At 39.4% G+C, this 10,815-nt stretch overlaps 1 protein-coding gene across 2 annotated transcripts in view; it reads left to right on the top strand.

Moving 5' to 3' along the window:
• The window catches only part of LOC145486481 (meiosis-specific protein MEI4-like), a 114,320-nt gene extending 108,210 nt beyond the window's left edge, over positions 1-6,110 (top strand). For both annotated transcript variants that reach the window (XM_081465152.1, XM_081465151.1), the window contains 3 exons: positions 4,648-4,783; positions 5,152-5,265; positions 5,864-6,110. In XM_081465152.1, the coding sequence (XP_081321278.1) occupies positions 4,648-4,783; positions 5,152-5,265; positions 5,864-6,006 (393 nt within the window). In that variant the 3' untranslated portion in view covers positions 6,007-6,110. The remainder of the gene's footprint in view (positions 1-4,647; positions 4,784-5,151; positions 5,266-5,863) is intronic.
• The last annotated feature ends 4,705 nt before the right edge of the window (positions 6,111-10,815 follow it).

Here is a 10,815-nt window from a genome sequence, read left to right as displayed (position 1 = left end):
GTCTTTGCGTCTATGTGACTTCCTAAATGGAGTTCATTAATTAAATCTTTGACCTTTTGTGAGGTCTCCTTCACCATTGGTGTTTCTAGGGGCATGTAGTTCTTTCTATCATCAAGTTGAGTTTGGCCCTCTGTTATCTTATCTTGTTTGTTCATAATGACCGTTGTGGATCCTTTGTCTGCCTTTTTGATAACTATTTCTGCGTTAGATTTCAAATCTTTCAGTGCTATACATTCTTGGTAAGGCAGGTTATTTCGTGGCTTAGTAATCTCGATTTCAGCGAGTTGTACTTTAATTTCTTCTAAATATGTTTCAAGTGCAACTGATGGTTGAACTGGAGGTTCCCAGTTCGATTTAACATGGAAGGGGTGCTGTTCACTATCTTTGTTGTTAAAAATGTATCGGAGACGCATTCGTCTTGCGAAATGTTTGAAGTCTAGAAGCAGTTGTTGCCTGACGCAATTCTTATCTGGAATCGGTGTTTGGATAAATTTCAGACCCCTTGATAGTAAATTTGTCTCGTGAGTTGAAATTTTGCAATTTGAGAGGTTTTTTATGTACCTCTGGTTAAACTCAGTGTTTTTTCTTCTAATGTTTAATCTCTTGTTGCTTTTATGTTCTCGGTGTTTATTGTTTACGATTTTGCACTTTTCTTTCTCCCTCCCTTTTCCTGAACAGTCAGAAAATACACAGGGATAAGATTTTACTCTTTTTATTGTCTAAAGCTTTCATCATTTCTTCCACTTTTTTGATTTTGTCTGTCAGTTCGGTGGCTAAAGCTATTACATTCTCAGTGCGAGTTGGCCTTTCTGGACATGGCCTGTTCTTAACTAGATCAGGATTGTTCATTTTCTTCTCTCTGGTAGTGTTCAGTCTATGCTCAACTTTACTGAGCTTGATCTTGTTGCTTTCCACGCGTCTGTAGTGGTAGCGTGTGAGCGCTCCGATAAGTTTTTGTTCTGCTTCTCTCCGGATATGCTTGATGTCACTTTTGAAGTCATCATCCGGCACTATGTTCACTCTTACGTTGTAGCGCAGATCTTTTGGGCACGTTTTCTTTGTTCTGTGTGCTTCCAGTTTCTCTATGGACGCTTTGGATTTTCAACTTTCCTCTCCAGAGATGGGGCGCTGTAGCGATTGTTCAGGCGAAATCTTTTCTGAGGGATGTTTTCCTTCCTACCTTCTGTGTGGCGGCGCTTTCGGAGAGGCGACCGTTGGCCACTTTTAAATTCGCCATCTGATGGACGGTTCTTGTCCGTTTTGGTCTGATGTAGATGGGCCTGACAAGAAGCCGTCTTCATTTAGTGTTTGGTTCATGTTCTATCTCAACCATGGGATTGATCCTCCTCGACTTTTGTTCTATTCGTGCAGAGAAGTCGGGTCGCAGTTACTCAAGCCTTGTATGCAGTCTCTGCCCCATCAAAATTTCTGCTGGTTGACATCCAGTAGTTGTATGGGCTGTGGTACGGTAGCGTAAAAGAAATCAAGCCAATTTCTCAGTTTGGGTACCCGGTTCATTCTTCATGACTCTCGTGGCTTTTTTAAATGTCTGAACTGCACATTCCGCTTCACCATTGGATGCAGGATGATAGGTTGAAGACAAACAAAGGCTAACACCATTGGCAGTTAAGAAATCTTTCATCTCACCTGCGACAAATTGTGGACCATTGTCTCCCACTATCTCTTCCGGCAAGCCATGCGTCGCAAACAGGCCGCGTAAAGTTCTAATTGTGGCACTGGCACTAGTGGAGGACATTTGGATCACTTCTATCCCCTTAGACTTGGCATCAACCACGATAAGGAGCATTCCTCCATTGAATGGTCCGGCAAAATCCACTTGTAAATGCTGCCACGGGGGAGTAGGCCAGATCCATGGGTTGCTCACCTTTAAGGGTGCTCTGCAATGGTTGGCTTGACAATCAGAGCAATCTCTCACTGTCTGTTCGATGTTACTCTCCAGGTTTGGCCACCAAACATGCAGTCATGCCAAAGACTTCATTCGCACCACTCCTGAGTGGTTAAGGTGTAGTTCAGACAACACTTCCTGTCGATATCTAGAGGGTATTACTACATTTGTACCACACAACAAGCAACCATCCTCAAGTGTAAACTCTTCACGTTTGGCACAATAGAATCTGAGTTCCTCTGGTGTATTCTCGTCTGCTGGCCAACCATGCAATATGTTATGTAAGACATGTGAAAGAACAGGATCACCTCTTGTAGCCTTCCTGATTCTGGTTGCTGTAATGGGTATACGTTTAATTTGGACTCTGTTGAATTGATCTCCCTCTATCGACCAGTCGTCAGCTTCTTCAATGGTTTTCCTTGGCAAGCGAGACAAGGCGTCTGCATTTCCATGGTCCTTGGATGCACGATATTCAATATTGTAAGTATAAGCTGCCAGTTGAATGGACCATCGCTGTAGGCGAGAGGCTGTGAGAACTGGAATCCCTCGTTTCGGACCAAGAATATAGGTGAGAGGTTTGTGATCTGTTAGCAAAGTAAACCGTCGACCAAACGGGTACTGGTGAAACTTTTTTACGCCAAAGATGATTGCCAAGGCCTCCTTTTCAATCATTGAATAGTTCTGTTCACTTGAGGAAAGAGTGCAAGAGGCAAAGGCTATTGGCTTCTCTTCACCATCCTCAGAAATATGTGACAACACAGCTGCTAATCCAAAAGACGACACATCAACTGCCAATCACACCAGCCCCTTTGGATCCTAATGTGCCAGCAAAGGTGCAGATTGCAAAATGCCTTCAGCTTCTGAAATGCTTCTTGACATTGTTTAGACCATTTCCACGGAATGTTCTCTACTAATAAACGATTCAATGGGTGAACCAGGGTAGCCATGTCAGGAACAAATCTGCGATAGTAATTAACTAATCCCAGAAAGGATTTCAGTTCCTTTGGGTTCTCTTGTACTGGCACCTCTTGAATAGCTTGAACTTTACGAGGAGATGGGTGAATACAATCACGATCGACCACAAAAGCGAAGTATTCTACTGATGGCTTCATAAACACACACTTCTCCTTCTTTAACTTGATTCCCATGCTGCTCATTTGCTCCAAAGCACCTTCCAGGTTACGAAAATGGGTCTCAGCATTTGAACCAGTAATAATGAGATCATTGAGAATACCACCAACCCCCTGAAGACCATTCATGACTGAATCCATTATCTTCTGAAAAATTGCAAGACTAGACGCTACACCAAAGGGTAGGTGGGTGTATCAGGACAGGCCAAGGTGCATATTGATTGTTACGTACTTCCTCGATTCCTCATCGAAAAGCACTTGCTGGTACATTGAAGACAAGTCCAGGTTATGAAAATGTGTCTCATCATTTGAACCAGTAATAATGAGATCATCGAGAATACCACCAACCCCCTGAAGACCATTCATGACTGAATCCATTATCTTCTGAAAAATTGCAGGACTAGACGCTACACCAAAGGGCAGGCGGGTGTATCAGAACAGGCCAAGGTGCGTATTGATTGTTACGTACTTCCTCGATTCCTCATCTAAAAGCACTTCCTGGTACACTGAAGACAGGTCCAGCTTAGTAAAGTTTTCCCCTCCATTTAATTGGGTGAATAGGTCATCAGCTGTTGGCATTGGGTGTTCTGGTACATCCAAAACAGGGTTAATCATTACCTTGTAATCACCACAGATTGAAACACTACCGCAAATGGGCGATGGGCATGGCCCAATCCAAAAACTCCACCTTTTCCAGCTCACCGATCTTTTCCAGTCTTCGAAGCTTGTCAGCAATCTTCTCTTTTAACGTGAACGGTACTGGTCTGGGCTTAAAGAACTGCAGCACTGCGTTTTCTTTAAGCTTCAAATGGGCATAAACTCCTTTAATGGTCCCCAGATTACCATCCAATAACAATGAATACTTTGTTTGAAGTAAGTCCAACTTGTTAACTGGTTCTAGGGAAATCTGCTTGATATGTCCCCAGTCCAACTTCAACACGGACAGCCAATTGCGACCCATCAACACTGGACCATCATTTCCTGTGATAACAACCGGTAATACTGCTTCTTGATCACGATATGCAATTTGAACTTAGCTTCTCCGATAACAGGAATTTCATGACCGGAATAACTTCGTAGCTTCACATTTGTGCACTCCACAGGTTTTGACACGAGAACATCAGTCCGAATACTCTTGGGAATAATAGTTACAGAAGCTCCAGTGTCAAGTTCCATGCCTACAGTCTTCCCATCAATTGCTACTAATACAATAAACTCTTTACATTTTCCACGGGAATCCAAGATGTTAAACATGGGCCAATCACTTTGACTCACTGATTGCCTGACTGCCGGATCTACTTTGACGAAATGAATCTTTTGCTGTTTCTTCTTTTTCCTAAATTTTGACTTTGGTGTCCACACTTAAAATCTTCTTGGGGGCATTCTAATATGTACATTATCAAACAAATCTCCTCAGAAAAATTTGGTGGGAGAGTTGAGCAAAGCATAGTAAAAATTTCATGTTTAGGAGACAAAAGCCTTTTGAAATTTGAAGATTTTGTTGAAACCAAAACCATTTTGTAGTGAAAAGCTCGTATTTTGTCAAAATTCACTGGATTTCTTTTTATCACAATGTATTTTCCATTGTTTTTGTTTCTGCTCCTATTTCAGGAGTGTTTGGCTTCTAAAGAGATAAAAGATATCTTGTTGTCAGTGGGATCTTCTGCCATGTTCAGAGATGTCTGTTTACTAAGACTTGCGTGGCACTTACATGGGTTTGCAGCCTGTCTTAAACTTGTTGCCAAGGGTAGGTTTTACTCTTGCACTGTATTTGAATAAGGATACCACATCATCATCAATTTAGAGTCAAGGTCTATAAACATTCAAACAAAGAATAAGGCGAATATCCAGCCATCTTGACAGTCCAAGCTTAGTCAATAAAGGATTTGTTATATGGAAAGAAACCCTTATTTACATGTAGGGCACAGCAGGTAATCCTGAGCAGGCAAGATAGTGCCATCTTGCCTGCTGGTGTAACCAACCACAGCACAGGATTCACCTCATCTTGCCTGCCCATGGCACTAGGCATATAATAAACTCAATTATGTACCAGTCTCACAAAAGAGATGACCAATGTTTGGTGACCTTTATTTCTTTTGATCTGTGCAATTGCAGGAGAACTTGAATTTTGTAGCAGGGTGATGGCATACCAGACTATCTTTCATGTTCTTTATGTACTTGAGGAGTTATTGCAGGAGACATCTTTAATGGATCCATGTCTTGCAACAGGTGTTTACATTGTTTGAACCATGGTTATAGTTGTTTGTATAACAGATTTATTCTAATAAGATCATTGATGTAGGTATGGAAAAAGAGCTTTAGTCTTTCTCTCACCTTTTGTAGAATTGCAGGTTGTGGCTACCAATTTTGTATGAAGTTAGGAAACAACACTTTAAATACCTGTTTTAAAGGAATTTGCAAAGGTTTGCAACAGAGTTGCCCCAAGAAGACTTTTTTCATTATGCTTTGAAATAACATGCCCTTTGTGCAAGATTGGGGATTTTTGAAATAAATCAATCACCATCATGGAGAGATAAGAAATTTGTTACTTTTCAGGACTATATTCTTCAACATTAATCTCACCTCGTTAAATAACTGCAAAAATGTAGCAAGTCACCATGCTTACTGCTATCTCACTTAGCAGTGAGCTTGCTGGTTGACAAAGAGCCAAGCCAGGTTTAATAGTCTATTACTTGGAAATTAATCTTAGTCAATAGTTTGCATTTAAATGTAACCCTGTATATGCAGTCGATATTGTGTTTGTGAAAGAACAGTAGGTAAACTAGAGTTCATGAATTTACAACCGAATAATTTTTTCTTTCTACAGTTTCCTCCATCTATCATCAACTTAGTGGTTCTCTGCTGCACATTTCGCAGGCGTTCCCAGTTTTTTCCCATTTTTTGTGGAAGCTACAAGTACTGTTGATGCAACTGCCTTCTTTCTCAGAACCACAAGAAAAACAGACGTAGACCCTTTAGGACCCATTCTTTGTAGGTAATTTATTTGCAGTTATCCCCAAAGGTGTTTTTCATATCACAGATTCTGAGATTTTAAATAAAACTTTGTAAAACTACATTTCTTGTTTGTACACATTTGATTATTATCTGTTAACAGAAAGTTTGTCAGTTATTTTAACATCTTTCGGAGTTTTTAAAGGAAGCTTATGTCTATAACCTGAAAATAAAGGTTCAAAAGCTATGTTGTTTGTCATTTATGTCAGGCTGGGAGTTTTTGGTACTTTTTGCCTCCACATGCTTACGGCATGTTCGTTTGGGATATTCAGAATAAGAATATATTCCGGAATAGGTAAATTTTTCGTTTGCCAAACGAATGATTATTCCTGATATTCTGGATATTCTGATATGCTTGCTGTCTGTTACACGAAAAAGTCAGTGGATTTTTTTGTCACTCTGCAACTTTAGCAACAAAAACCACAGGCTCAGAGAAGTAACAAGATTTTTCAAGGTGGCATCCATGGCCAGAATATGTGTTATTCTGTTGTCTGTTTGCACAGAGGAGTTGACGGAGTATGAGTATGAGTGTGAAAGTGATAGCGACATGGTAGAGGAATATTTACCATTCTTAATAATAATAATAATAATATTTAATATTTCTAAGGCGCAAATTAACATGTAAATATGATCAAATGTGCCTAACAAACCATATGGCTAATATAAATTAAACAATATGCTATGAATAGTGTGATTAATTAAAAACTAATTATTTACAATAATTATGTACATTAGGCTAAGGTAATGAGCTAAAAATTAAAATATTAAGAGTCCCTGTCCATAAAAATGGAAAATAACTCGGCAAGGGTCGAAAATTCGATTTCGCTCATATTTTTATGGTAGATAGGCTAGGGCATGACAAAAACTACTGGATAGTTTTTTTGGCAAAATATCCTTTTATTTTAAAGAAATATGCAAATTATCAAATTCCGTTAAAATCGTCATTTGACGCACCATTTTATTAAACAAGTTTGAGAGCCTCGCATGCAAAACCACATTATTCTTCCGTCTTTAAAACACTCAAATATTTTTGTGCAGTGCTTAAATGTGTACTGGGTTGATTTTAGGGAATGTTGCATGTCTTCTTGGGTGCAAAATAATTAAATTTCGAAGACATGTATTTCATTCACTTTATAGTACTTCGTGAATATAATTAATTTTCACCATGTGCGAAACCTTCAAATAGATCAAGCTTCTGGTGGTTGAATCGCAGAAGGATGGTCTACAGATTCCTGTAAAAATTTCTTTGGGCAAATGATTGTGAGCGACGCGAGAGCTTTTCAAAGTCCGTCAAAAATGCAAATATTTGACCATTTGTCGTCAAATTTCAATTTACGGGTTAGACGTATATTTTAGCATGCGCCACATGACTTGACCTATGTTAAGCTGAAGTAGACACAGAGCTGATAATTTCGAAATTTTCTAACCTTATTTGCTGTAAAAGGCAGGTCCAAAGCCGATTTGACGTGTTTCTAGTCGATCTCTCACCATTCGTCACACATAAAGCAGATGTTTGCTTTTGTTTACACAAGGTTAACGTCCGATGTACATCGCCTACTGTCAACCTATTATTGGTCGAATACTATGAATCTGTGACCATCTTTCTACACATATGAACATCACTGCATCTAAGTCTAAAACGGTTAAGTCATTTATAGATAGTTGCTTGCTTTGCGCTGCGCCAAAATATTGCGTTTGATCGATTGCTGACCATTGCTGAAAAGCGTGTCAGCGCAGCACAATCTTACAGCCGTTATTGTTCGTCACGCAATGCTGTCACGGCATATGCTGCACATTTTGATCTAGTTTGTATAGAGTACTCTCAGGATAAGTGACGCAATTTAATCATTGTTCATCTGTTTTTTCATATGTATAATAATATGTGTATATATAGTCATATTCTATAGCGTATGTGGCCTCGGTCCAAATCACGTTTGTTGTACGTTCTGATGTTTCAGACAACAGCTGATAAAGCTAGTGCCTGTACTCACTAGAATTTTAAGAAAATCGTCAAAAAAAATTATAGATTAATGAAGCAAGAACTAGCCGAAATAAAAATAGGAAATCACAACGTGTCTAATTCGTGAGAAAAACAAACTAAATTTAATTAGTAATTACGTGAGTAAATAGCGCTGGCCATGCCATTTTATTTGGCGTGTTTTGTTTGTTCAGTGGCGAGGCATTGGTATGTAACAGAAAATGGAGGACTGTTGTCAATACAGTCCAAAATTATCGTCGGTAAAATATTGTAAATAAAACACCTATTGACCGGTTACCTCCGCGGCCATCATTTGGTCATTCCGATAAGGGTTTCATTATTGTCTTTACCCATATTAAGCGGCCACCCAAAATTTAAGAACTTTGTTTTGGAAAGGGCGATGGCAGATAAGAGTCTGAAATTGAAGGTGCATGACGAGTGATAATTCAACACACGTCTATCATGATTGTATTGAATTGACTCCATGTTCACCAAGAAATTTATAGCCCGATAGTGAAAAATTAAATATTCAAGGTACACCAACTTCTATATAAGCGGCTAGCCCCATTAAGCGGTTGCCACCCATTTCCCCGAGGGTAGCCCACTGTATTACATGTAGACCAAAAATAATTGCATAGCACGAAAAGACCTAGGTATGAGTTTAGCGTTACAGTATTACGCAGGGGCATGTAGGTGGCGGTGGTCAAGTAAAAGATAACAACAGGGGCAATGGTAAATTACTCATTCTTTTCACTTCTTAATTTAATCTCTTCCTACTCAACACGATTGTGTGCTCCCAGTGATTCCAAGCCTTACGGAGCCTTACGTATTAGGATAGAAATTGTCCTACCCCTACCCCCTAAAATGGGATGACAGATTTGCGTGACGAACAAGGAACCGCTGCAAGCAGGGATTCAAGCCATCAAACCATGATGATCATACGTAATATTTTGGTGTAGTGCAAAGCAAGCAACTATCTACGAATGACTTAGCCGTTTTTGACTTAGATGCAGTGGTGATCATATGCGTCGAACGAGGGTCACAGATTCATGGTATTCGACCGTTAAATAAGTTGACAGTTGGCGATGTACATCGGACGTTATGTAAACAAAAGCAAACTTCTGCTTTATGTGCGACGAATGGTGAGAGAAACACGTCAAATCGGCTTTGGACCTGCCTTTTACAGCAAATGAGGTTAGAAAATTTCGAAATTATCAGCTCTGTGTCTATTTCAACTTAACATAGGTCAAGTCATGTGGCACATGCTAAAATATACGTCTAAGCCGTAAATTGAAATTTGACGACGGATAGTCAAATATTTGCATTTTTGACGTACTTTGAAAAGCTCTCACGTCGCTCACAATCATTTGCCCAAAGAAGTTTTTACAGGAATCTGTAGACCATCCTTCTGCAATTCAACCACCAGAAGCTTGGTCCATTTGAAGGTTTCGCACATGGTGAAAATCAATTATATTCACGAAGTACTTTTAAGTGAATGAAATACATGTCTTCGAAATTTAATTATTTTGCACCCAAGAAGACACGCAACATTCCCTAAAATCAGCTCAGTACACATTTAAACATTGCACAAAAATATTTGAGTGTTTTAAAGACGGAAGAATAATGTGGTTTTGCATGCGAGGCTCTCAAACTTGTTTAATAAAATGGTGCGTCAAATGACGATTTTAACGGAATTTGGTAATTTGCATATTTCTTTGAAATAAAAGGATATTTTGCCAAAAAAACTATCCAGTAGTTTTTGTCATGCCCTAGCCTATCTACCATAAAAATATGAGCGAAATTGAATTTTCGACCCTTGCCGCTAAATTAAGAATTTGTCTGATTTTTACAGGCAGGCACTCTTAAAAACAAGGGATCTAGTAAAAATGTATATAAAACATCAAGAGCTATTCAAACGCTTTTCTAAATAAAAATGTCTTCAGTTTGGACTTAAAATGGTTATTCTTCCTCTTAGAAGATAAGTTAAAGAGCCGTGAGAGGGCTGTTCGTATTCAAGGTTATGCCGAGGAAGTTGTTCCAAGTTATTCTCTGTCTACTTTTCGTGTGCGATTTAGGCTTACTCCAGAAACATTTGAAAACTGGTGCACGAGTTAGCTAATTGTCTGGAAATTCCACAGGGACACTCTCATAGAGGAAGGCCAGCAATTTTGATAGACAAGCAGTTGCTTATTTTCTTGTGGTTCTTAGGGACACAAGAATGCATCAGATCAATTTCAGACAGATTCAGTGTTACGAAAAGTTCAGTGCATGTATCTTGCCAATGTGTATGTGATGCCATAAAGAATAATTTAGCAGAACATGTCATAAAGTGGCCAAGTAGCAGTAGAGCTGTAGAGGTAATGGAAGGGTTTGAAGAACACAACAGAGTTCCTGCTGTGATTGGGGCAATTGATGGGTCACACATTCCAATTAAAGCTCCTCGAGAGTACTCAGAGAACTACATCAGCAGGAAAGATTTCCATTCCATCATATTACAAGCTTGCTGTGATCATGAAATGTTCTTCACCAACTGTTACTGTGGCTGGTCTGGAAGTGTTCATGACTCTGGAGTGTTATGAAATTGAGACACTTTTGATTCTGCCTCAAATAGGCATGATGACTTCTTTCCCAAGAATTCACACTTGTTGGGTGATGCAGCTTACCCACTGAAAACATGGATCATGACCCCATACAAGGACAATGGGCATTTGACAGAACAGCAAAAAACCTACAATTATCTTCATTCCTCAACCAGAATGGTGATTGAGCGAACATTTGCCCTGCTAGAG

Source organism: Orbicella franksi, chromosome 5 (genome assembly GCF_964199315.1).
Source record: "Orbicella franksi chromosome 5, jaOrbFran1.1, whole genome shotgun sequence".
NCBI lineage: Eukaryota > Metazoa > Cnidaria > Anthozoa > Scleractinia > Merulinidae > Orbicella > Orbicella franksi.
Note: the sequence above shows the minus strand (reverse complement) of the source record. Positions and strands in the feature narration are given on the sequence as shown.